At 36.3% G+C, this 26,973-nt stretch overlaps 4 protein-coding genes, 1 non-coding gene and 1 pseudogene across 8 annotated transcripts; 3 read left to right on the top strand and 3 right to left on the bottom strand.

Moving 5' to 3' along the window:
* Positions 1 to 211: 211 nt before the first annotated feature.
* PGSIP3 (plant glycogenin-like starch initiation protein 3) lies at positions 212 to 3,935 on the bottom strand. 2 transcript variants are annotated; one of them, XM_086426168.1, is made up of 3 exons: positions 3,710 to 3,935; positions 2,965 to 3,589; positions 212 to 1,318 (listed from the first exon to the last, which is right to left on the bottom strand). In XM_086426168.1, exons 1-3 carry the CDS (start codon positions 3,881 to 3,883, stop codon positions 384 to 386), a joined length of 1,734 nt encoding a protein of 577 aa, XP_086282294.1. In that variant the 5' UTR covers positions 3,884 to 3,935; the 3' UTR covers positions 212 to 383. The 2 variants fall into 2 exon arrangements, with proteins under 2 accessions (XP_086282294.1, XP_086282300.1); XM_086426174.1 differs by having other exon boundaries at positions 3,705 to 3,842.
* On the top strand, positions 2,744 to 2,816 carry TRNAR-CCU (transfer RNA arginine (anticodon CCU)). Its single transcript has one exon. It is a non-coding gene; the product is annotated as a tRNA-Arg (tRNA).
* A 4,172-nt stretch (positions 3,936 to 8,107) lies between the features above and the next one.
* LOC147409174 (Leucine-rich repeat (LRR) family protein) lies at positions 8,108 to 10,863 on the top strand. Its single transcript, XM_086426187.1, has 9 exons — positions 8,108 to 8,264; positions 8,371 to 8,911; positions 9,009 to 9,472; positions 9,561 to 9,696; positions 9,786 to 9,857; positions 9,964 to 10,032; positions 10,128 to 10,199; positions 10,306 to 10,377; positions 10,579 to 10,863. The coding sequence occupies exons 1-9, from the start codon at positions 8,192 to 8,194 to the stop codon at positions 10,613 to 10,615; spliced, it is 1,536 nt and encodes a 511-aa protein (XP_086282313.1). The 5' UTR covers positions 8,108 to 8,191; the 3' UTR covers positions 10,616 to 10,863.
* TIC22-IV (Tic22-like family protein) lies at positions 9,008 to 18,758 on the bottom strand. Of its 3 annotated transcripts, XM_086426196.1 has the most exons (9): positions 18,293 to 18,755; positions 18,142 to 18,204; positions 14,278 to 14,352; positions 13,170 to 13,220; positions 12,542 to 12,601; positions 12,365 to 12,436; positions 11,978 to 12,013; positions 11,712 to 11,898; positions 9,008 to 11,593 (listed from the first exon to the last, which is right to left on the bottom strand). In XM_086426196.1, the coding sequence occupies exons 1-8, from the start codon at positions 18,692 to 18,694 to the stop codon at positions 11,806 to 11,808; spliced, it is 852 nt and encodes a 283-aa protein (XP_086282322.1). In that variant the 5' UTR covers positions 18,695 to 18,755; the 3' UTR covers positions 9,008 to 11,593; positions 11,712 to 11,805. The 3 variants fall into 3 exon arrangements, with proteins under 3 accessions (XP_086282322.1, XP_086282327.1, XP_086282334.1); XM_086426208.1 differs by lacking the exon at positions 9,008 to 11,593 and having other exon boundaries at positions 11,767 to 11,898; positions 11,978 to 12,138; positions 18,293 to 18,758; XM_086426201.1 differs by lacking the exon at positions 9,008 to 11,593 and having other exon boundaries at positions 11,737 to 12,138; positions 18,293 to 18,758.
* Positions 18,759 to 21,012: 2,254 nt separating this feature from the next.
* On the top strand, positions 21,013 to 22,185 carry LOC147409172 (calmodulin-like protein 30 pseudogene; annotated as a pseudogene).
* Positions 22,186 to 23,533: 1,348 nt separating this feature from the next.
* LOC147409171 (protein PLANT CADMIUM RESISTANCE 2-like) lies at positions 23,534 to 26,973 on the bottom strand. The gene is made up of 4 exons (XM_086459153.1): positions 26,746 to 26,973; positions 26,570 to 26,641; positions 26,265 to 26,474; positions 23,534 to 23,909 (listed from the first exon to the last, which is right to left on the bottom strand). Exons 1-4 carry the CDS (start codon positions 26,948 to 26,950, stop codon positions 23,833 to 23,835), a joined length of 564 nt encoding a protein of 187 aa, XP_086315279.1. The 5' UTR covers positions 26,951 to 26,973; the 3' UTR covers positions 23,534 to 23,832.

The following is a 26,973-nucleotide window of genomic DNA, read 5'->3' as shown; positions in this document are numbered from 1 at the left end:
ATGTCCTAAAAAGAAGTCATGATTCATTTTCATAATCCTTACCCCATAAAAAAGTTGATGTAAAATTAAAATTTTTAGAACTAACTATTAATTCAGATGAATTACATATGATTAGCGATCATACGATGTGATATTTTTGTGGGCTGTACAAGTGAACCTACAAAGGAGTAAGTATAGACTGTATAGTGTATGTAAGTCTTTCTGTTTGACATGGATGAATGGAATCCTCATAAAAATAACAAGAAGTACAGTCTAATTCACCACAAATTCTCTTTTTCTGTCTATATTAACACATAAATTAAACGAAATCAATATAGCCCATCAAAATAATCTAAGAAAAAAAGAGAAGATAGAAAACAATCGTTACAAAGTAGAAACAATAATCAAATGTGACGTCTTGGATCCGTAATGTTGATCATCCAGTGCACATCTTGTAAGCCCATTTCTCCAGCCTTCATTCTATCCCAATCCAATTCAATTTTTCGCTGTGGTGTGAGCCCACAAAACTTCTGCAAACTCTCATCCATGGCATCATGCAACTTCCACCACCTCCGATGCGCGACATCGCTTGCATACACACGTTGTTCACCGATATCCCAATTACAATCGTAGTCCCTGTAGCAATGCCAAGGCTTAAGCCCAAGGAAATGTATTGAATACAGCTCTGGTGGATCAGCACCGAAGAGATGATTCTTAACGCTGGCCTCCAATGTTGTGTTAGCCCAAAAATTCTTCAAGAAATTTACCCTCCTAGGCCATCGATGCCACCATACGAAAACTTCATTAAGGAATCCTTGGTCTCCACCATTATATGATACAATCTCCTTTCGTTGATCCATCAAAATTCGAAATGTACAATTTGATGGCTCAATTGCCATAATCCCTGAATTGAAGATTGACGCATCATTGCCTGTCGCCGACATTTGGGGGAAATGGAATAGGAGGTCTAGATTTTTTAGTACTATAATGTCGGAATCAATGAAAATGATCTTGTCGTAATCCGTGAGTTGCCATAGCCGGAATTTGCTATAGTTATATTCATTATATGAGTTTTTTTCAGCTTTGGGGTTTCGAATTCGATTGATTACACGGATTTTCCATCCAGCAGCCGTGAGGGCATCACGTTTTGGTTGAGAGATGGAGTTGTCTATCAACATTACAAGATCGCGCTTGGTATTTGTTTTGATGAGGCTTTGTGCAAGTGCTATCGCCCCACAGACATAAGCTTCAGAGGAATGGATAACTGTCGCATATGCCTCCCGCTTCACAGTTGTGGTGTCCATTATAATCTTCGAGAGATTGTACACCTTGTCAATTCCTGCAACATTGTTTTTGGGTATGGTGCAAGTGTTAATAACATCTAGTTTTCCCTCTATTTACTTGTTTATAAAGGAAAATTCATCTGCTCTTTACATAAAGAAAGCCAATTACGCAGTCTAGTTGTTATCATTATCAAAGTCGATCTAATTCCAAATATTTGGGGTCAACTAAACAATTCATGTTCTATTCCACTTTGTCCAAAGTCACGTCTTCTATTATTAAAAATATGATCATATATACTTTCACTGTTTTTGATCAACATTATTTTAAGTCATCCTCTCAATCTCTTAAAGCTTTAATTCAATGATTTATTCCATAAGGTGCACACAGACGATCATGATGATCTTATAAGTCTTAATGATTTATTCAACAACCAACCATAGCAAAAGTATCCTAGAATTATATCCATATAAATCATGATCAAAGAACTTGAATGAAACAAATGCTACTTTTCTTTCTTTTTTTTTTACCTTTTCTGTATGTTAAAAAATGATTCTCCAACTTAAATGATGAGATGATCATGTGTGGTACTTCTTTCATGTAGTTCCTTGTAGGGAATGTTCCACAATCAAGATAGAGTACCTTAAAAAATCATTAACACCTCAATCCTCTAGATTTATAGCATAGATCAGATTTGAGGGGAATTTTTTTTTTTAAAACCATTTTTTAGCCAAGATCAAAGGTTTGAAAACAGATATTGGTCACTGAAACCTCAAATATAAACGGTGTGTATTTGCTATTTTGGATGACGTGGAAAGATTTCAACCATCCAAATTTACTACAAATAACTAAAGAGAAAAAGTATTACAAAGGATCCGCTCCCACTTAAATGAGATATATAAGAAGATATGACTCTTGACACAATTGAATAAAGGGAAATGATTTGCTCAACAGATTAGGATGAGGCTTTAATAATGATGAGTTTGGTACACCAGCGAATTAGTGGTATCAAGACCCATAGAACTTACCAACTTTTATTTTCACAGGTAAGCCTAGGTTATTAAGTCTGACCTTCTCACAAATCATATTATAATAAAAAATGAAATTAAAATATGTAATCTTACAATAAAATTAAACATCTGTGCTGAATAGATCCAAAATACCTTAGAATCATAAAAACTTTGTTTTCTTTTTGTTGTAATCTTATAATAAAACAAAAAATCTTTGTTGGATACATCCAAAATACATTAGAATCATAAAAACTTTGTTTTAATCTTAGAATAAAACTAATAATCTTTGTTGAATATATCCAAAATAACCTAGAACCATAAAAAACAATTGTTTTATTTTTGTTGTAATCTTAGAAAAAAACTAAAATCTTTGTTGAAAAAATCCAATATACCTTAGAACCATAAAAACTTTATTTTATTCTTGTTGTACATCTGTTTTATGGTAAAATATCTTCGAAAATACTCAAAGCAAAGCGCCTGTAGCTCAGTGGATAGAGCGTCTGTTTCCTAAGCAGAAAGTCGTAGGTTCGACCCCTACCTGGCGCGTTATTGTTTTGCACTTTCATGGGAGAAAAAAAAAAGCTTTGTATGCGTATCGGCCGATATTTTGCATATCGTCCATACGATCATTAAAAGGCCAAACATTCCGATATTATTAGAAATTATGATTGGAGTTCATAGTTTAAACACATACCATCAGCCCATAGAGGCAAAGCCAATGTGCAAGATCCAACAGGAAATGAGACCTTTTGTTCCAATCTCCCCATCTCTGGCTCGAACCACCACCAATCACCCTCCCTCCTCACCATATCATCACATCGGAACAGTTCCAACATTGGCCTACATGTACTCATGAACACCACTTTACTTTTCCCTCTCTCATCTCTCTTTCCTTTCTTCACCACCAAATTAGCCGATATAAGATGAACTTGAAGCCGAAACACTTCCCTCGCCCACCCTTCCTCGGGATATCGACATGGCAATTTAGCAATCACTATGTCCATTTCGCTAAAACGTGTGAAATCCGGCATGGGTATCTCAGGACACAATGGAGTATCATTCTCCTCCTCTTCATCAATCCATTCAGGAAACAAATCCTTCCATTCGAAATTCTCCGATACCCGTTTGAACCCAATTCGTTTAATTTCTCCGATTTCTTTCCAATCACTCATATCTTCTTCATCCATATTCACCACTCCAATCTTCATTCCCTGACCCATTTCACTCAAGAAGCTTGGTTTCTCCCTTTTCACCATTTTTCTCTTCTCTTGCAATTCTGTCTCCTCTAATACTGCATTCATCTTTATTCCTTCATCAACCTACAAAATCAATTAATTGGAAGAAATGGGTAGTTAATTTTGCTTAAATATATAATTTTTTTTTAATTTCATTTTTATTCGATATCTCAACATAACAACACTAATGTCTACTCACCTTACCTTCTTCTGATGGCACTCACGTAACGAGCACATAACAAAAGATGCTGCATTTTCATGATAGGCCCAAGAAGATGACGGTTTGAGAAAAAGGAAAGCATAGATGATCAAGAAGAAAGCAAGGAAGACCAGATTGACCCTTATAATCAGAGCTTTTGAAGGAGTGGTCTTCATCATCTTGAAGACCCAAGTCCTCCAAATGCATTAGGCATGGGTGATACCACCTATATATAATTATATATCTATCTAAGAGTCTACCCATCAATATTTGATTTCTTGATTCTTAATTATTAACTAATATTATTTTCACATATTGGTTGGTTTTTGGCTGGTAGTGGTTAGAGGACTTGGTGGTGGAAGAAGAGTAAATGGAAGTAATGCATTTTGAGAGCTCCACGTGTCCTTTCCTTGTTTTAGAGTAAACTGATTAAGCTTCCCTTAAAAGATAAATACATATAGGGGTCCCATTCAATAGCTAATTTTTTTGGCAAAACATTTTTTAAAACATGAGTTAGAAGTTTTGGAATGGAGATCATCATCACCAAAAATCAGCCCATTCCAAAACTTCTAATCCCATCAAAAATAATTTGCAAAAAATGGACGGTCCACGATTTTTCAACTTGTAAACATGGATTAAAAATTTTGGAATGAGCTGATTTTTGGTGATGATGATCTCCTCACCGTAGAGATCATCCTCACCAAAAATCAGCCCATTCCAAAACTTTCTAACTCATGTTTTGAAAAATGTTTTGCCAAAAAGTTAGCCATTGAACGCTACCCATATATATATATATATATATGGATCAGGTTCAAACGACAACCATATAGACACACATATAGACAACGCGTTTTGTCTTATATGGGCAAAAATGTTTGGAATGGGCTGATTTTTTGTGAGGATGATCTCTGTGGTGAGGAGATCATCCTTGCCAAAAATCAGCTCATTATGAAACTTCTAGACCGTCCAATTTTTGTTGAAAAATTATAGACCGTCCAATTTTTGTAAATCAATTTTGATGGGGTTAGAAGTTTTGGAATTTGATGATTTTTTGCCAGGATGATTCTCTCATCACAGAGATCATCCTCACAAAAAATCAGCCCATTCCAAACATTTTTGCCCATATAAGACAAACACGTTGTCTATATGTGTGTTGCAGGAACCCGACCCTATATATATATATAGGGTCCCTTTCAGCAACAAACATTTTGGCAAATATTTTGGCAAAACATTTTTCAAAACATGGGTTAGAGGTTTTGGAATGGGCTGATTTTTGATGAGCATGATCTCTATGGTGAGGAGATCATCCTCATAAAAAATCAGCCCATTCCAAAACTTCTAACCCCATGTTTACAAGTTGGGAAATCGTGGACCGTCCATTTTTTGTAAGCCATTTTTGATGGGTAAGAGGTTTTGGAATGGGCTGATTTTTGGTGATGATGATCTCCTCACCGTAGAGATCATCCTCACCAAAAATCAACCCATTCCAAAACCTCTAACCCATATTTTGAAAAATGTTTTGCCAAAATGTTTGTCAAAATGTTTGTCAAAATGTTTGTTGCTGAACATTTCCCATATATATATATATATATATATATATATATATATTATATATATATATATATATATATATATATATATATATATATATATATGTATATTTGCCTCCATTCTTGTGAAAGCATATATAGATTTAAAATCCATTGAGTTGGGTTTAGACTCGTAACTCAATTGATTTGACACATTTGTAAAGCAACTTTGAGGTCGTGGGTTCAAGTCCAGCTTACTCGTTAAAATTATAAAAGGATGACTCAACTTGATTGAATTTTAAGATGACTTGATCCCATAACTCATGGAATCATGTTTACAAATCAAAAAGTCAACTCTTCAACTCAAGTAAGTCAATTAAAAAATGTATCGAGTCTGGTCAGAAATTAGATTGAGTTATTCTACTAAATATAATAGAGTCATGATAAACTACACCACATGGCACACTCAATCGACTCTCTTGACGTGACAAATTCTGAAATCGCAGATCTGTATGCCTTAGGAAACACATTTTTAAGAGGAAATACAGTTTTGTATTCAAAGCGTACAAATCTATGGTTTCTGAACTTGTCACATCAGGAGAGTCGATTGAGTATGTTCCATGGGGTAGTCAGATTATCATGATTCTATATAATACTTTTGTGGAGAATAAAATATAAATATTTGTATTTATTTTAAAATATATTTTTAATTAACTCATCCGAGTTAATTCCATGGACATTCAAGTTAGGTTCAGTTTTAAAACTATGGTCTACAGTACCAATCCATGATGGTCACCATGGATGGAGAGAGAGAGAGAGAGATCGCTCACGTTTCGTAACAGGAAAATGTGACATCTTCTAGGAGAAAATGGACGGAGCAACCAACTAGTAGTTGGAAGGCCTGCAAAAGATACTTCGCGTAAAGCCATTAGTTTCGAAACTAAAGAGAATATGTCCTTTTTACCCTTCTTCTTTCATAAAACTACGAAATACCTTTAAAGAGAACACAGTCATGGTAGTAGGTATGGTTGTAGATAGAGAGAGAGACTTATAAGAACATTCACCCTTAACAACTCCCAAGTCGAGACAATAATGTCTATCTTCTCGTACCAAACTTTACTAACTGATAATTAAAAATGGGAGCTTATGCGCCACACCCACACCAACACCAACATTTTTTATTTTCTTCCACAAAAATATTGTACGATGCCTAGGTGTGAATTAAACATTTATTTTTGTTAAATTGCACCTTTTCCTATTTCTCTTATGTATTTTGGATTTGTACTTAGGCGATTAAAGCTGTTCAAACTCTATCACAAAATTGCAATCATGAGAGTGGTCGATTGGAAAAACGTTGAAGTTGGTTCTTTTTCCTTTTTTATTTATTTATTTATAATATTTACTTTATAATCTTTTCTATTTTTTTTTAATGATGTTGGTTTCCCATAACTTTTGTTGGATGGGATTAGTCCCTACGATCGCATGCCCCGATTTTATGGATGTTTCCCAACGTACAACAAGATAAGTGAGAAGACCACCCAATTTCGAACATACGATTACAGATAGAACAAATCCCTATTATATTAATTCTACTGTTGAACCATTCCCTTGGGAATATACACACTTTTAAAATAGATTAAGGTTTAAAAGGAAACACTTACTAGGCCTGTGACTAGGGTTGTTAACAGGTGGTTCTTGGGTTGGGTTTGGATGAACCCTAACCCAATTGTAAAGAGGACAGTTATATTTTAGATTAGCCCTAACTTCTCATCGGGCCTAATCAGCTAAGCCCAAGTGACATCCTAGCAAACCCAGATTTATTATTGGACTTTATAAAAATACTAAATTCATGAAAATAGACATTCAAGTTCCATCTTAGTTGAAAAATTATTAGAGGTGAGAGTAAACTTGTTCTTTAATTATATGTATAGTTTTTTCTTTTTTTTTTTTTACAAAATTATATAGCTAACTCTATAATATATAAATATACAATATAGTAACAAGTTGGATTGGACATTGTTAGTAAGGATGCAACTTGGTTTGGTTCAAACTGAGAACCTAATCAAACTAATAACTTTGGTTTGTTTTGGTTCAGTTTGGAACAAGTTGTGATTCAATTCTGATTTAGGAAAATGGAGAACCAGTCAATTTTGGGAGTTAGGAAATAAATTAATAATTAATATATATAATAATTTATTATGAATTATTTTAGGAGTTAGGACATAAATTAATATTTTTTTATAGATAAATTAATGATTTTTTTATAGATAGATTAATGATATATTATTTGAAATTTTATGTTCATAAAATTTTGCACAATGGAAAACACTTTCTTTACTAGTTAGTAACACTTCAAATCTTACTAAGGGTCGTTGCTACCACATTGGCAATCCAACACCACAGTCTTCTAGATTTCATTGAAAAATTCATATTCAAAACATAAAAACATTACAATAATGATAATAATAATAATAATAATAATAATAACTTGATTTGAAAATGGATGGTCATCAAATTTCCAAAACTTAAAATTAAAATTTAACAGTGAAAAGTAATGATTTTTTGAAAAAAAAAAAATTTATTAGAAATTTGTCCTCTACACGAATGTGAAATCGGATCATGTTTTTAATGCCAAGATTTGAGCTCACGACCCTTCGTAAGATTTTAAATCTTAAGTGAGACTAGAGTGACTCTTTCATAATCGTCTTGGATTCTCTCGTGGCATGTAGTGAGGTGTGGGAGGAGGGTTCCAATCCTCCACCTGGGTGTACACTATCTCAACCCTGGTCAAATAATTCTACGTACCTTCTTTGTTTGTAATCGATCTTTGAGCACATCCATGCACGTGTCAATGTGCAAGACCCTAACTAAGCCAACCAGCATTTCTGATTCCAAGATCTCTCTCTTTCCTAACAAAACCTCCAATTCTATTCTTGCAGTAACTCTTTCTTCCTTGCAATGTCTCTCTCAATCTTTCTCTTATGGCTTGTTTCCATCCCTCTCTCCATCCATGCCCTTCCTGCCCCAAGAGGTAAAACACACATTCATGCTTTTGTCCTTTTTTTATTTCTTCCTTGTTTGCTTTAATTTCTTTTAGTTATTGATCTTTTGTTCTTCATGGCCACATACTTTGGTAGGTTTCCTCCTCAGCTGTGGTGCATCAAAGGAGACCAATGTGGGTAACCTCAAATGGATAACCGATGATGGGTTCATTAGAGTGGGAAATAAAACCACCCTCAACACACCCGATTTGATGCCCATTTTGACTACTATGAGGATCTTCCCCGATGAATCTGCAAGAAAGTATTGCTATGTGATTCCAGTGATTAAAGGACGAAAATATATAGTGCGAACGACGTATTACTATGGAGGTTTCGATGGTGGGAAGGAGCCTCCAGTGTTCGATCAAATCATTGAAGGGACCAAGTGGAGCACGGTAAACACGACGGAAGATTACGCCAATGGGCTTAGTTCCTACTATGAAATTATTGTAGCCGCTTTAGGGAAGACAATGAGTGTCTGTCTTGCAAGAAATGAGCACACGGTCTCAAGTCCATTCATCTCTGCTCTCGAATTGGAGTTCTTGGAAGATTCCATGTATAACTCGACAGATTTTAGCAAGTATGCGCTTAGCACTGTTGCTCGACACAGCTTCGGTCATGATGGGGATCTTATTTGGTATGAAAACTTATATTTCTTGATGTGGATGAAGAAATTTCTAATTTCTTTCAAAATCTAAGTGAGTGTAATGATGAATGTGTGAATATTGAACTAGTTTTCCAGATGATCAATTCAACCGGTATTGGCAACCCTTCAAAGATAGTAATCCCGTAGTCACCAGCCACTCCAATATAACTTCATCAAATTTCTGGAATCTTCCACCAACAAAGGTGTTCGAGACAGCTCTAACGACAAGCCGAGGCAAGATACTGAACGTACAATGGCCAACCGTTCCGCTACCTAGTAGCAACTACTACATTTCCCTCTACTTTCAAGACAATCGGACACCAAGCCCGTATAGTTGGAGAGTCTTCAATGTTTCTGTGAATGGAATGAACTTCTATACAGACCTCAATGTCTCAGATACGGGTGTGACTGTGTTCGCTACAAATTGGCCTCTATCGGGGATGACCGAGATTGCCATGGTCCCTGAGATTGGGGTACCTGTAGGACCCGTTATTAACGCCGCAGAGATCTTTCAGATAATGCGTCTTGGAGGAAGGACACTCCCAAGAGATGGTACCTGTCATCCCTCTCTCTATATATAAAATATGTATCTGTTTACTCATCTATAATGTGAGCTTTCATTTTGATCTTGATATGGCAGTAATGGCAATGAATGAAGTGGCAAGAAGCTTGGATAACCCGCCTTCTGATTGGAGTGGAGATCCATGTCTACCTCAACAGAACGCATGGACAGGGATTACGTGTTCACAAGGCGAATTAACACGAGTCTCTTCGTTGTGAGTTCTGCAACATGAGTCTCTTCTACAGTAGTAGAAAAGAAAAGAGAATTAACTACAACATTCTGATGATGTTGCACTTGGTGTAGGAACTTAACAGGCTTTGGACTGTCTGGATCATTGTCTTCTAGCGTAGCTAATTTAACTGCACTAACAAGCCTGTAAGAACCCTCTCATTTCCAACTTTTGATCTTGTTAAAGTCTTGAACTAAACTGAGTTAGTTTGTCTAACTCGGATACTTGGTGAGTACTTGATGATGACTACAGATGGCTTGGAGGGAACAAACTCTCAGGCTCCATCCCAGATATGAGCACTATGAATGAGTTGGCTTCTTTGTGAGTTCCTCATCAGCACATTTAAAAGTTCCAATTTTCTTTCTGAACTTTGCACCTTTTGATGATCTATTGTGGTTTGTAATTCCTCATGGAAGGCATTTGGAGAACAACCAGTTAGAGGGATTGATCCCTCGGTCGTTGGGGCAACTGAAGAACCTTCAGGAGATGTAAGTTTTATATCTGTCTGTGTAAAGTGCGAGACAAGGGTCATTTTGAACAGTAACACTCAAGCGTTTTCAATTACCAACTAAAATTTATTGTTTTGTATGACAGATTCCTCCAAAACAACAACCTCGAGGGCCAGCTTCCTGATACCTTGAAAAAGAGAAGTGGACTCAACATTCAGTAAGCCTAGACCTCTACCCATCTCTCCGTGTAAAAGAAACTATTACAAATATTTATTTTTTTGGAAAAACCAACTTCATCTTATAATCCCATGGAAGATCTCCATCATGAAACAAACAAAACATCTACATTAGCAGATTAATAGATGCTCTTCCAAACTGTTGATCTACTTCTAACAGTTGATTGCTTATTGTCCTCTAGGGTTTCTCCTGGGAATCATCTTACTGAATCGGCATGAAAGCGAGGCAAATGGTTGGAGCAGCAACAGAGGTGATCTACAATGACATGAGAGATTGGGGAAGTTAAATTTAGGGAGCTTACTTGCACCGGATGTTAAGAGGTGGAGAAAGAAGCTTTATGGGCCAAAGGTTCCTGTATTTATTGATTGACTTGGTATGGATGTGGGGTCAATTTGCTGACTTTGATGTCTCCTTGTATCACATAGATAACAATTTTATATAAACCAAATATAAATATTCATACATATATTCTCTGCTTACCCTGCCATGAAAGTTGTTTATGCCCACATTGGTTACACAGCCTATGCCCCCAACCTTGACTAATGCATAGGCTGATAGAATTCGGACACTAGCACGAAAAAAAGTTTTCTTAAGGATCAAACAGACCCAATAACCATGCAAACCCTTTCATAGCACCATCCAACAATTGAATGAACAGTGATTCAACATGTTTAATCTGTTTTCACCTGTCCTCCAGTTATATACTGGGAATTTCCATGCCAATATTTTTTCTTTTTCTTTTTTAAATTTCTTTTGACCTGGAATAGTCGACAAAAGTAGTTTAGCACATCACACGTGATATAAACTATGTTTTCACTCATGGTGGCAGACCATGTTTTAGCTGTTGAAAGTACACCATGGTTGGCCAAGGATATCATCAATGGTATCTCACGCAGTGTTGAACGGTGACAGCTGAGCAAACCTTTTATTTGGTGACAGGTTGACACATTGAGATTCAGTGTCTTGTGTTTGATGGACCAATTAAAGGTGTCAAATGATCATTATCAATTAAACATAATTGCTCTTTGATGAATTGGTCATAACAGGTACAATCCTCACAGATCAAATAACATTAAATCCACTAAACTGTACAGAAAGAAATAAGACCAGCTCACACTAACAAAAGGTCCAGGTTAGCTGTGCAATTCTTAAAAAACTTGCTCTGCCATATCTTTGAACTACTCCCGATTGGTAACCTGATTGGTAACCTGAACGTCAAGAAATCCATTTTCTTAATCTAGGGAATGAAGTAACATTTTAAATCTAAATGATCAATAAATTATGACGGTTTATTAAATAGTGTTGATGGCTGACCTGCTTTCGTAAGGAATCTGAAAACTCAATGCACTTGGCAGCTTCTGAATCCTCCTTTCAAATGGTCAATAGAAGCTTTTCGTCCACCAATGTATCATGCCACTGCCACTTCCTGAATGTGTTGGGAATGGCTTTTACCGGGTGGGATGAATATCAGATCTTCCCAGCCTGAGTTCTTATCATTCATCTGCATTGAACAAGACATACACAAACCCGATACTTCGAATGAATGTTTAAAATTAATCAAGTAATCAGGTCTATCTTACCTCCATCTTTTTCAGAACATCTTCCAAACTTCCCACCTGTAGAAAGGAGTAAATGCATGATAATGTTGTAAACTCAATAAGCACGGTAGAAGCAAACAGTTACATGAAGGAAGTTTATATAAGCAGGGCCCTGGCAAAAACATCTCAAATATTTTTCAAGTCTGAAAAAAAGGAACAGAGAAAAAAAAATCAGTACAAATTAGATATCATGAAATAAGTTGATTCTCATCCTGAAATTCAAGAAGATTGTTGTAACCAAGTATTTTAGAGACATGTGGTCCTATCATTTCTTTCTAGTTTTCTTTTTTTTTTTTTTTTTTTTGAAAAATTTACTGTATATATCTTTAAAAACTCCTGAAAAGAAAAGCTGTGATTGGCCAGTGGTACCATAATGTGCTGAGAAACGCTTGATCCTCTTGATCCCCTCGAGACCTTCCACAGCTCTTTTTCAATATCTTCCTGTGGGCAAGAACCAAACTATCAGTAAAACTTATTTGCAATTAACAATTTGTTATATTGTTTACAAGAAGGCAAGATCTACAGGGAGACCATGGTTGAACAAACCTTTTGGAAGTATATGGGACAATAGCGTTTGTTCTTCTTCTTCACAACCAAAAGGTCTGACTGCAGATATGAACTGATTAGAATGTGTCATCAAGCCATGGGTGCAAAGCCAGAGTACAAGACAAACAAAAGTCCAAACTAAAAATGAACATGCAACGAAAAGCAAAAGGACCATATGAGTGGATAGATAAAGCATACACTAACGGAAATTCTGCTCATTCAACATCTCAGTCTTTTGCTCATAGGAATGGTAAAACATACGAGACATATAGGTCGTGACTGGATTTTGTAGTTGGCGAAATCACAAATGGCAGATGTTCCAGGACTGGAATGGGAAGAGTGGAAGACACCACTCAATGGGTCACACCTACCTGGTTATCTCCCATGTCAAAACTGTGTCTAACAGGATGATCGAAACAACCCAAATTTGTTTTTTCTTTCATTTTTTATCATTCATTATTTCGTTGTGACAGCAGAAGAAAAAGTAACAAAAACTTAGAATGTACAGCCTTGTAAATTTGGTGTTTCCACCTCTATGTATCAACAATTAGATCTCAGTGATTGGAATAAAATATGCTAAAAGACAAAGTACCAAGTATCCGAACAGAAAGATGCTTTATAAGCATACCTGAAACACAGGAACTCCGTCAAACCCTCTCTTCACATCAGAAGCTTTCAGCTAGAAATCAGAAAAGGTTATGAGTAAGCCTCCTCTCTAGAATGGTTCATTTCCAACCATTAAAGAGGATGAAACTGAACACCCAAGAACTCAGCAAAAGTAAGCAATACCTAAAAAATGTCCAGCTACTTTAAAGTCTAAAGTGAAGTATCTTCTTTGCAACTTTTAAGCTATTTTTTCCTTTTTTCATGATAAGCATAAAAATTTATTGAAAACAAAAAAGGAGAGAGGGAAAGCTCAAACAGACCTACCTAAAATGTGAACCACATATTTTAACGAAAAACCCAGGCTTCAGTTTTGACATATTTTTTTCATTGGATATTGCCATGCAAATGGAGTATCATGTCCGTAGGTCACATGTTGAATGAACAAAAAGTTGAGGTTGAATGTAATATGGCATAAGTAAGGGTGAGATACCCTGACTATAACTTGTTTTTCTGTGCACCAACATTTTGTTTAGGAAAACTACAACAATTTAAGTGAGTTGCAATTCTACATTGGCATAAAAAACTATAGCACAGGAGCCTTAGCTCCAGACATGATCCAGAAGATTACTCTAAAAGCCACTTGATTAATGGTCCGTAAATCATACGATGTTACCATACTTGTACAAGGTGATATACAATGAAATCATATTAACAACAAATGTATTAGCTGAAAACAACATATTTGAATAAATATGTTGTGTCTTTACTTGTGATTGTTGATACATAACAATACGGCCAACAATGGGATACTTAAATTTATCAAGTTGCTGAATAGCTCTACCGGGGTAGTGTAAAAATATTTGATGGCACATGCCTTGATTGACGACATGTCTCTGGATTGAATTGAATTTCAGAAAGGAGTACATGTTGAATCCAATAAATTGGGATAAGGAAAAGATGGTGATGATTATAAAGATTATTACGGTATATTAAAATATTTACTTTTACTTCTAAAAGGTGTTGTATCAGATATCTCATGTAATTGTGAGACATCAACATGTGGATGATCACTCTTTACAGAGGCCAGAGTCAACAACTAATAGCGCCTTTACCACACATGCAGATCTAACCTCTAATGCATTCCTTATTTGTGCAGGATCAGGCAAAAACCGAAACGCAATTCCTTCAACCTTCAACATATAGACCTACATATTGAACAAAAGAAAATTAGAAGCAAATAATTCAGCAGACAATTTCACAGGGTAGACAGAATAATCCCCAGGAAATGAACACTATATAAACAACTGAAGTGCAAAATTGTAGCCCCCACTTGAGTTAAGAAGAGAGTCGACATATGCTTCCATGGTTGTATGATGTAATTTCATGGTTTTCTAAAAAGTCTTCACATTTCATGCATTAAATATTAGCATTGACAGTTTGATAATTCTAGTACAAAATCCTCAATTGCTTAAAAATTTGATCCACTCCTAGTTTCCCGAATCTTGTACCAGTGGCAGTATTACTAAGTCGAATATTGATATTTGATTATTTGATTATTTGCATGTATTGTTTCATCAATGGAGAAGTCTGGTCCATTTGTTTGTTTAATTGGGATCTCATTGTGATATTTGAATCATCTGTATTCTGATTGCTGTTCTTTTTATTGCCTTGCTTGTGGCCACCTTTCACTTTTCTTATTAATAAATTTTGTTTATCAAAAAAAAAAAAAGTTTGGTCCAGATATGTGGGTTTAGATGGAACTGTTCAAATTCGACCTAGGACGTGGTGATTTAATTTGAGACATGCGTCAATAGATAATATTTCTAATGAATTATTCATATATAAAGTTGGATTATTCGCATGTGTCGTTGCACCAATGGAGAATTCAAGTCTAGATATGCAGGCTTAGCCAGAATTGTTTGAATCCGACCTGGGACTTGAATGAAGGAGCATCACAAAGAAGAAAAGACAGGTTGACCAAAGACCTACATCCCTCAAAGTGGGAGGGTAGCCTAAGACCAGCATCATTCAAATGATAGGTCAGCTTGTGATTTGCACCTCTTAAAGTGGCAGCTTGACACCTCAACCTGAGACTTACACCCCTTCAAGTAGCTAGCCAATTAGTACTTGTACTCCCAAGCAAATAGGTCAGTCTGAGACCTGAGATCTTATGGTAGTCTAGAGAAGACCCATGTTGGCCAGCATGTGACTTTGACCCATCACTAATGTAACGTCCGCACTCCTACTACCCCATTGTCTCATAGTATGTTGGTTTGAGGTTGGTGTGTGATTCATACAGTTAGTTCGACACCATTTACCATCTGCTCGCCTCCTTTGGGAATAATGTCCCTTATATTGGTGGGATGTTTTATTGTCCATGATGGAGTGCATGCTTTAGCAAAGTCTAGCACACATCATCATCAAGAGTTTTGTCGTGAATGCTTGATCTTCATTATTGCTAGGAGAGATCCACTCGGGTTCTCAAGTTGGATTCAACCAGGTGTTTCTCCCTCTTTAGGATCAAACTCTTGCTATTAACAACTTGCCTCTTTAGGAGTCAACCAAGGGTCCACTTGAGTTCTCTAGTTCGAGTCAAACAGTGGCCCTTGGTAGGCCAAAAGCATTGTACAACACCAGGTCCAGTTGGATTTTCCCCAATCAAGGTCTCCTTGGTAGTTGATGTTCCTTGCTTTTGACTACTTGCATGCTGCATCATTACTATGCGGAACTATTGAGCAAATACTTTGTCTTCACATGTCACCATCGAGCCTTCAAAGCTAGGAATTGAAATGCACAATAGTAAATGTGTGGTCAGCCTAGAGACTGAGTAGCCAAACACCTTGAAGAAGTTGTGAGGTTAGTCTGAGACTTTGTAGGTCAAGACAAGACATGTGAAGTAAGTCAAGGGGGTCACATTGGTTGTGACTTAAGATGTGTCCCCAAGAGGCATGGAGAGGTTGGCCTAAGACTTGGGAAGTCTTCCTGAAACTTGCAAAGTTGAAACTTCAAGAATCAATTCAAGGAGTAGAGAGAGTTTGGCCTAAGAGCTATTAGGTATTCCCAAGACTTAAGAGCTAGATCGAGATTGGGGTTCAAATGGGGAGGTAGGCAAAGGTGGGCTTTAGACCATGCAGGTCTTTCCAAAAAAATTTAGCTAAGACAATACTTGACAGATTTAGCTAAGGCATAGGTAGTCACTAAGACTTCGAAGGTCTTCTTAAGACATGCAAGCCAGGTCAAGACTTAAAGGATTATGTCAAGTAGTAGGCATAGGTTAACCTGAGATTTTGAAGGTATTTCGTATTGAGACTTGAGAGATTGGTCAAAAGGTAAGTTGATGTTCGCTTGAGACCCCCAAGAATTACAAGATTTGGGGCACGAGGAGTCAAATCGAGAGGTAGGCAAAGGTTGGCCTGCAACTTTGTAGGTCTTCCCAAGACTTGCGTACTAGATTGAGACTTGAGTGGTCAGTTCAAGGGGTAGGCAAACCCTAATGGTGTTCACAACAATTGTAACGGAAGAAGAAAGGGAACAATGTAGATTGTTGTTTGAGTAGATGACCCTATTAACTGTAAGCAAAAAAAAAAACTCTGGTTGATCTTCATTGCTCAATTAGTTCCTTTTCTTCCCCTTTATTTTCTGATACTCTAGAGATAGTACTTGTAAGGGTAATCTTTGAAACTAACCTCAAACAACTCAGATTACTCCAACGATGGACTCTCTTCCTCCAAAAGCAAGATGAGGCACCAGTGTGATACCTACCAAACACTCTCCAACACTCAAGTTAGAATGGAAATTACAGAAAATAATAGTTACAAGCTTCAACCACCTTCCAAAAGTCCTTTCTCTGAAGATTTGTTTTTCTACTTATAGGTCACCATCTTTCCTTAACCGCCCTCCTTGCCAAGTCACCCCATATTCCTTATTCAGGGCAATTTAGATATAACATCTTTCTAAAGCCTCGGGCTTGCTAATGGAAAACACCTATATAATAGGAAATTATTCATGTAGGAAAGAATGTAACTAACATAGTCGATCACTTAAAAATTCTCGGGATTCTCTCCCTATCATAACATAAAGAAAATATGAAAGCTTGTCCTACGATTCTATTGTGATCAACTCAGCCTCGTTGTTCTGCACATGGCAGTCAAGCACCTCAGGTACCACATGGTTGGAGAGCACTAGTGCCTAACCAACCCTGCTGCTAACTCACTCTCTGATTTAGACACATGCAATGCCCAGATTCAACTCGACTTTTATCCTATACAATACTAGAGGGAGGACTTCTTCTCTATATTGGAGTTTGAACAAGGTTTTCCATGCATGCCCATGAATGTGAGCTCGTGCAATGTCCACCATGGTTTTTAAACTCGTTTTGACATCTTGTCTCGTCCATGAACAAGACCGGGTCGTCTCGGACGAGTTTTCCAACACATTTGAGTCGTCTCGTTCAACAATGAGAAATAATGAACTTTGGTTTTAAATCTCATCTGATACATGTGACTTGTCTATCCGTCCCGTTTGTGGACGATACCAAGACGTATCAGACGAGTTAACTCGATCTCAGACAAGATTTAAAAGCATGATGTCCACACAGCACCACTAAGACGTATGTTAGCACAAACGTAGAGTTTACCATGAAGGACATTGGAGAAACATAAGATATTCAACCTGATACTCATGTGTTCAAGTTTGATTTTGCAAGTAATTATCGACCACAGCTCGAACTCATCAGTCAGTAAACACACCAAGCCCTCAAACAATCACCTGCCGAACAACTTCACTATTCTGACACCTGTGCCTTCTTTCTGAGGATTTTAAATGCCTTAACTACACATTTTTATATTCCTAGTCCAATCTCCATATGTCGAGTCACTTCCTAGTAAATTTTCACATTCCATGATAAACACAATTCAATTGGGACTTAAAAATATAGATATATTCACATAATAAGAACCTTAAAACCCTAAATTTTGAACCAATAAGGCGTATACCTGATCAAGGGTGATAGGAACAACCCGAGCCCCTCTCCCTACAGCAGGTTGCTTTAATTGAACCTGAAATAAGTAACACAATGGAGCATTAGAGATATAAATGAAACTAGTCGAATTAAGAGACAATAAGGACGAAGAGTGGAAATGGAACCTGAGCGAGAAGCGCTTCGGCATCTTCTTGACGAAAGCAGAGCATACCAAGGGATTTGAGACTGTTTGGATCTGATATGAGAACGAATTCATTGTTGGAATTGCTCACAGTGTACACAGCTGTTCCTGCAAGTGTCTTTGCCACGTAATCAGTGTTTAAAGCGAGGTCGAATGCGTGCTTTGGATGCCACGATTCATTAGTCAACGAAGCGAATAGAGAAGGCGCCAATCGATCGCGCTTCTTCTGTGGCCAATTTGTGACCACATTTCCCAAGAATCGCTTGCCTTCTTCGACTCGGCTACTGATTTCTGTCCCGAAACGAAGCCAATGCTGGTGGATGAAGGCGCTGACTGATGAGATTGGATGAGGAGGTGCGCGCCCTGAGGGTTTGGGGAATTCCATGATAGAAAGGAAAGAACGAAAATTCACTTCTCTCGTGCTTCACTCTTTTGTTGATTTTATATATAAGAAATTTATTTATAGACCCTAATTTATGGTCTTCTTACTGAATAACCCCTAATTATGTCTGATTTTTAAAATACTGGTTCCCATGTATGTATTGTTATGGGTTGGAATTGGATGACACCAACGATCAAAGAAATTAAAAAAAAATTTGGGTGATAGGTTCAATGTTGATAGTGAAATAGGGATGTAAAACAATAAGTAAATAAACATTAAGACCATAAGATGGATATTTTATATATATATTTGATGACGGGGGTGTAGTCCAAACTTGCATCCAACTAGGGGGATTGGAAGAGTCAGGACTGGAGCCAAGGCACATGGGTATTGAGCTTTGATTAAGTGAGGGTACGTCCTTACAAGTGGCCTCGAGGAAACATTGCTCATATTGAGTATCGAGCTCACAACATATGTTTATATATATATTTTTTTAGAAGAATAAAATATATAATATATTTTCAATAAATATAAAAAGAGATCGAGAACAAAGAAAAATAAGCCAAACCAAGGAAGGAAACAATTAAACCAACAACTCAAAACCCAACCCTGAATTTAGGATCTCTCGTTACATATCAACTCTTAAAATGAAAAGAAAATCTTCAAAACATGCTCATTTAAACTTTTCGAATTGTTTGTGCAAAAAAAATCATAAAACCAAAAACATAGATTATGATCTCATAATTGAGAAGCATAATCTTTCCCAACAAAGATGAGGCTTCTTTGTTTATTTCAGACAAACAAATATGTCAAAAAGGGCCAAAGAGTTGTCACCAATCACCATTTAACACTTCTTTGTGCACAATGCAATAGTTCATCCACTAACCATGATATGCCCCTTCATATGTTTATGGGGGTACTTGGTGGATGGAACAAAAGCAGGGTATAGAATCCACTGTTCAATGGGCTAGAAATTTTCTGACCCCAAATTGATAACAAGATTCTTTTGTGGAAAATTTCCCTCCCTATAAAATATGTGAAAGAATATGCTAAATACATGATCTAGCAAACCCAATGGAGCCACCTTAGATATCCTCTTACGTAGATTCCTTAAGAACAGTATATGCTAAATACATGATCTAGCAAACCCAATGGAGCCACCTTAGATATCCTCTTACGTAGATTCCTTAAGAACATTGTATCGATATTCTTCCTTTTCACCAAAAGTTTTTACTTTTATGCTGATAAAACGTCTTTTCACGAAGAGTAATTATAAAATGACTCCCCCACGTGGCATACTCAATCAACTCTCCTGACGTGACATGTGCAAGAATCGTAGATCTATACTCCTTGAGATACACAACTTCACATCCCCATAAAAGTGTAGTTGTGTATCTCGAGGAGTATAAATCTACGATTTTAGTACATGTCATGCCAGGGGGGAATCAATTGAGTATGCCACGTGGGGGGGGGGTCATTTTATCACGATTCTTTCACATAATCTTTTTATCTTGGTAATGATGATTTTTGTCTTTTATTATTTCTAATGTAAAAAAGCCCAGCATCGTGATGTTGTACCATGAGGCATTTTAATCTATAGCATACGTTAACATGTTGAAATGGATGAGTGGAAAGACTAGGAGAGATGCAATCAAAGTAGATTGTTTGGGGAATTTAGGAATAGGGGGTCAAAAGACGAAGTTGGTTGATATGGTTTAGACATGTACAATGAAAATCAATAATAATACATAAAGGCAGGTGTCAGTTAGTTTAGTTGGTAAAGTCTTTAAGTGATGATAATAGTGACTTGGGTTCAAATCCCGCCAATAATAAGTTATTAAACTCATTAAAACCAAGCTTACCAATAAATAATAATAATAATAATTGCACATAAAAAGTACTTTGGCACAATTTGAGAGGTCTAAAATGGAAAAAAGGTAACCTGAAAATGGGGCGGATTGAGATAGTAAGAAAATGCTCTAAATGTGGCTCTAGGCAATGAAACCGATTTCATGTTGGTGAACCAAATAACTGGAACAAGCCATTGACAATGATGGTGCATGCTTCGCAATTTTACGAAGGCCACCACTGGGTTTGAAATAGTTATCATTTAGAAATTTAAACTAGTAATGGAGCATGAAACAGTGAAACTAGCAATGGGATTTGATTAGAGGTGACATTGAAATGGTGGAAAGGAGAATAAGGAAATGCAACACAACTTGTACTGTGGCCACATTCTTTTGTATTGCACCCACTCTTTTACTCTCTTCTTTTGACTTGGGTTCATCTGTTAGAATCATTACTTTCCAAATTGCATGAAAGTGGCTGAGGAATAAAAGAATAGAACACATTTTTCTTTAAAGCCCATAATTTTAATTGAACAATGACATAATGCTTCAAAGAGGGGATAAAGAGGAGGTTTTCTGCTTCTATATAAAGGTTATGCACATTTAGAAGAAGATCATCATTTCAGGTTTTTACTCACTCACTACCACACCACTGAAAAATGCCAAGATTGAGTTTTCTAGATTTCCATTACAACCTTTCAAGGAGGTTCCCTCCAAAACTAGGGCGTTGGGGATCCAAAGATAAACAGAGCAGTGTCATGTCACCTACTTTCCTACCAAATGTGGAGGAGATGAAGCGGGTCTTCGATATATACGACGTCAACAAGGATGGGAAGATATCTCAAGAGGAATACAAATCGGCACTAAAAGCACTGAAGAAGCAAAATGTGGGGACAGAGGTGGCGAGGGCATTTAAAGTTGCCGATGTAGACAGAGATGGGTACATCGATTTCACAGAATTCATGGATTTGCACAAGGAAGGAGGCGGTGTAAAGAAGAGTGACATACAAAGAGCTTTTCAGAGTTTTGATTTGGATGGAAATGGGAAGATCAGTGCAGAGGAATTGTTGGAGGTGATGAAGAGATTGGGGGAGAGGTGCAACTTGGATTCATGTCAAAAGATGGTTCGAGGTGTGGATGCTGATGGGGATGGTTTGATTGACATGGATGAATTCATGAAAATGATGACAAGCACCATGAAGTTCTGTTAGAGTTTTGTTTTTTGGCTTGATTGCACTTGTATGTTAGTGTTGGGTTGTGAAATATAATTGCAGAAAATTTATGTAACCACACCAACCTTTTTCTTGTAACATCCCCAAATGATGAAATCTTATGCCACCCCACAATATATAAACAACCACACCATTAAATATAATCTCTCCACTTTCCACTCTCATCCTCCTGAACTCTCTCTGATCCTCAATCCTATCTTTCTCTAAGCTGTTGAGGGAAGTTAGAAGTCAGAATGGAGACTCTCACATATTATTTCCAACCTCAAATCCCAATTGACAAGTTCTCTTATTCCTTCAATCCAAAGCTTTTTTATTTCTCTAACCTTCATCCTCATAGTTGTATCCCTCAATCGGTTTATTTGACCCCATCGAATGGTTCTAAATCCTTGTTACTACCAGGTACAAGGCTCATAAACTGGATTAATAAACGACTTTAAAAGCCCTCCCTTTATATGAAATCTATTGTTGGGAATCTCATTATAGATAATTGATATCCACCACGATCCAAGTCTCAACCCCGACTGCTCCAATGAAAATTGGTAAAATCGTGAAACTTACCGATTGGCAAGAACACAATGTATTTGGAGCAATTTAGATTTCAACTAGTATTGTTATGGATTCGCAAAACATATTTAATGTGTTGTTAAGTTTAGACTTCTCCTACGAAGAATTCTTTAATTGTCTTCTAGTTGCAACAGTTGCCAACATATTATTACAATCATTGTTTTTTAAGGAAGGAAAGCATCATAAGTTTTAGCTAGAAAAAGTACTTAATATGTTAGATGGAGCGAGATTCTTCATAGAAAGTGAGTTCCCAATATTTTACGAGTGGATTCCCTCATTTTGAGGGTAGGGATCGGAGAAGGATCGGCTCCCAAAACTTCTAAACAAGATTTGGGAGCGAAGTCCCTAATAAAAGGATCCAGTAACTAAAATTTAGAATACCATCTTTATTGATAGAAGGAAAAATTATCAAAAGAGGGTCAAATATTTTAATATTTATAAAAAAGAATTCATTTAAAAAAAATTTATCAATAACAAATTAAGTCATTGACTGTCCAGTGTTTTAATGTGTTAAGATTCAAAAAATGTCCTCTGAATGAACGCTAGACAGTCTAGCGAGTTATTAAAATGTTGGACTGTCCAGTGACTTAATTTGTTTTTTGTAATTTTTGAAAAGAAAAAATAGATTTCTTTTGTAAATATTAAAATATTTAGCCCTCTTTTAATAATTTTCCTTTAATAAAAGATAACCCTAAATTACCGATCCAAAAGAGCATGTCATCTTTGGATCTGTTCAAGTCTCCTGGATTGGCATTATTATTGGACAAGAAAGATCAGAGGTACCTCTATCCCTAACTTCTCATTTAAATTAAGAGATCTATTATTACCACACCAACTTTTACTAATGCCACGCCAATTCTTAAGTAAATCATCAAAGAGTTGCACACAGTTGGTGTGGCAATATTAACTCTCTAAATTAATGATTGTGGATTTGTGGTATTATAAATAATGAAAATGTTGAAATGGAAAAATGTATTTACTGTGATTCTCACAAGTCTGACGTGAGATGTGCACATAATTATAGATGTGTTTTCTCGCGATACAAGTAAAATTCATCTACGATTATGTATGTATGTCCGCGTCAAAATTGTGAAAATCACAATAAATCCTGTGTCACCCAGCACGACTCGATAAATAACTTTTGATGTGCCAACAGAAGCTCTCTAGTGATTTAAAAAGTCGACAAAAGTTTCATTTTCCTTATATCATTTAGTGCCAATCTAGGAACATTGGATGGAGCAGTGGGGCCAAGTAATTAGATAAGATAAGATAAGATTCCAAAGATGACTCTCGTGTATAGGCAATGCTCGGTGATTGGGACACATCTACTAATAATAAAAAAAGTGGACGATAGTACTTTTCTTTAACTTACACTGATATTGAGATAGCAAGCCTCGACGACACGTGTAAAACATAGACAGAGTTTAGAGGAAGGTGCACCAACAAATATACAACACAAAACACACAAAATGCAGGACTAGAATAGCACATCTTTCTTTTATCTTCTCATGCCTTCTTCCACAAATGGGGCTACTGTAACGCCACGGCTTTGTCTTTCCAAGTTTGCTTGCCAACCTTCAGATTATTTAAATAAATAAAAAATCTTCAAATTAATAATAATTATAAATAAACAGCTGTGTTTTTATATTTAAAGAGAGTTTGCTTTGTTCAGGATGCATTAATCAAGAAAAATTCTAGTGCCACACCAACTTTTACTTACAACATACCAAACCTTTTGAAATTTAATATGGATTGGTGTGTTATACGAAAATTTTGGTGTGCTAATTGCAGCACTCTTAATTAATGTGTGAAAGAAAGTGTCTTAATTATATAAATAAACATTGTCTCTTCTAAGTTGACCCAATAAACAATTCACATTAACTTCTTGATTTTTAATGGCCTTGTTCCCATTGCATGCATCATCCATGATGACATGGGTCTGGATGTCATCATGACGCATGATATTATCAAACTCAACCTAGGCCCTCTACTGGTACCAATGGATGTTTGGATGCAGGGTTTCCACATTATGGACATGCGTTTGTACTCATGGTCTTAAGACCAGTTTTTCATATGTGCGTGGAGCGGGTTGACCCGTTAGATCCAAATCGACTCCAACAGTCCCCAAGAAAATCCATTTTCATCGTTCCAAAGTTGGAAAAGTAAAATGCCGAACCTTCTTATGGTGCAATTAGAATTGTTTCAATAAGATAAATGTCACGATCCAAAATTCAGAACATTCATCCCAAGTGACGAGCAAATAGTGATGTAGTGAAATAACACGTGGTCTCACAATTAAATAAAGTGGAGATACTGCTATCAAACAATATCATGTGTCCATTATGTGCAGAAGAGCCCCACAATGTCTCAAAAGATATACCATGCAATTTTCAGTAAAAACGATGCAAGCATATCAAAACAAGATACATTTGAAGATTTTCAAAAATTATATAAATATTAGTGGTGAAGGTACGTAAAAGTATGTAATTCCATTCTAAATTTTTTTTTATACCAAAATTTCTACTGACTCAAGTGTTGAGAGTATAGTCCATGGTTTCAAAACTCATCTGAGACCGAGACGCATTGTCCGAGTCATCTTGGTGTCAGGCATGGATGAGACAGACAGGAAAGTCAATTTTTCGGACGAAATTTAAACCCTACATTCATTTTTCATTTATTTGAACAAGACGTCTCAAACGTTTCTAAAAATCGTCCAAGACGACTCGGTATCTGGCATGGATGAGACGAGACGTGAAACCGAGTTTTAAAATCATGGTATAGTCTTCAAAATCAATAAAGCTAAATTTGGGGATTGGAATTCATTATTAGAATGGGAATAGGAAGCGTGAAGCTTTAAGATGTTTTGCACCCTCATTGAATTTTTAACAAACTTCTAATTATTTAAAATTTAATATTATATATATATATATATATATAGGCTCGATTTCTTTTGACAAAATCCTAGACAACATTCTAAACAAAGAAATTTGTCTCATATGGGTTAAAATTTTCAGAATGAGCTGATTTTTTGTGAGAATGATCTACCAATTTTGAAATTTATAACTCTAATTTATAAAATAAATAATCGTGAATTATCAATTTTTACTGTTACTTTGTAACCACTTTTCATGGGGTTATAAGCTTCAAAATTTGCTGATTTTTTGTAAGGATGATCTACTGATTGTAGAGATCATCCTCACAAAAAAATCAGTCCATTCCGAAACTTTTTAGTCATATAAGACAAAATTTTGTCTAGAATGTTATCTGGGATTTTGTCAAAAGAACGCTATATATATATATATATATTATAGAGAAAACATCAAATATAAAAGCATCTATGATACACACCTCCACATCATCAAAGTGTGAATTGAGGTCCATCTTAAGGTCACTCCAACACAACTCATAAAAATAACAAGAATAATGCTGAAGTGACCTCAAGATTATAGTTGTACTTCATATCGCACTTTCCAAATGTGGAATATGAGGTACAATAGAGAACGGCATGGTTAGGAATTGATGTGTTCTAATATCCAATTAGAATGTGCCTCGAAGACAATTTTCCTATTCTATTACCTGATCCTAATTCAATTAAATAAGCCCATATGCAAGCACCCCTTAAATTAAGATGTTGAATGGGCTCATATGGTCTAATTATATCCTATGAAATTCAATAAAAATTGAGAAAAAAAAAATATTTAAGGTTATCAATCAGATGAGTTGGAGTTAGAGAGATTTTTTGTTCACAGGAAAGTTAATCTGAGATTTCACAGAATCTTAGATGACCAATCTCACGGAACGTAATGAGAGTAGTTTTGTAAATTGGGGATACACTCAATACACAAGGGTTTCTGTGATTGGTTGATCCGAGTTTCTGTGACATACCGAATTGATTTTTCTATATGCAATTTTTTTTTCAATGAGTTGTACCTATTCCCATATCGAATCCACGATTCTTGAGCTCTCGATATTCTTGACACAGGGCACACATCTCGCAACAGAAATGCACCAGGCAGTCCACACAAGGGGACTCCTCCAAGTCATATTGCCCCCTCAATTTGGATCGGAAGAAGCATGAGTACAAGCATGGCAAACCTGTAAAACCCAGTAACGCATACACCGATCCATTTGTGGCACAAGCTGCACATGCACACATACAAGCATTATTATTAAGCAATAAATCCTTCGTGTTAGTTTGATTCAAAATTCTTGTAAGAGTTTTTACTTAATCTTACTTGAGGAGCCTTTATTCACTATCTCAGCGATCTGTCCGAAAGTGATGCATGGGCAAAAGCTAGTGATCAAACCTTAAACAGTTGAACAAAATTATTAGATAACAAAGATTATATTACAACCCAAACTCTTCAATAAGAGTGATTAAGGCTGAGTGAGGCCTTTCTTATGTTCTTACAATTCGCAGGATCATCGCAACAATGGCAAAGACCAGTGGACCACGGTTGCGAGGGAACCCGAACTTGAATGCGCAAGCTTGATGCGTTATATGGCGGATAGTAATTTTCTTTGGGAATATTATTAGGAATTCCTGGAGATGGCACATGACCTTGATGTGCCTCTGGAATGTATCTCTCATGGTCATGTTGATGTGAAGGATACATTTTGAAGACCTTTTGAGTACCTC

The sequence above is a fragment of the Akebia trifoliata genome, chromosome 2 (genome assembly GCF_017979445.1).
Source record: "Akebia trifoliata isolate Shusen 1 chromosome 2, ASM1797944v1, whole genome shotgun sequence".
NCBI lineage: Eukaryota > Viridiplantae > Streptophyta > Magnoliopsida > Ranunculales > Lardizabalaceae > Akebia > Akebia trifoliata.
The sequence above is the reverse complement of the archived record's forward strand: the minus strand, read 5'-3'. Positions and strand labels throughout refer to the sequence as shown.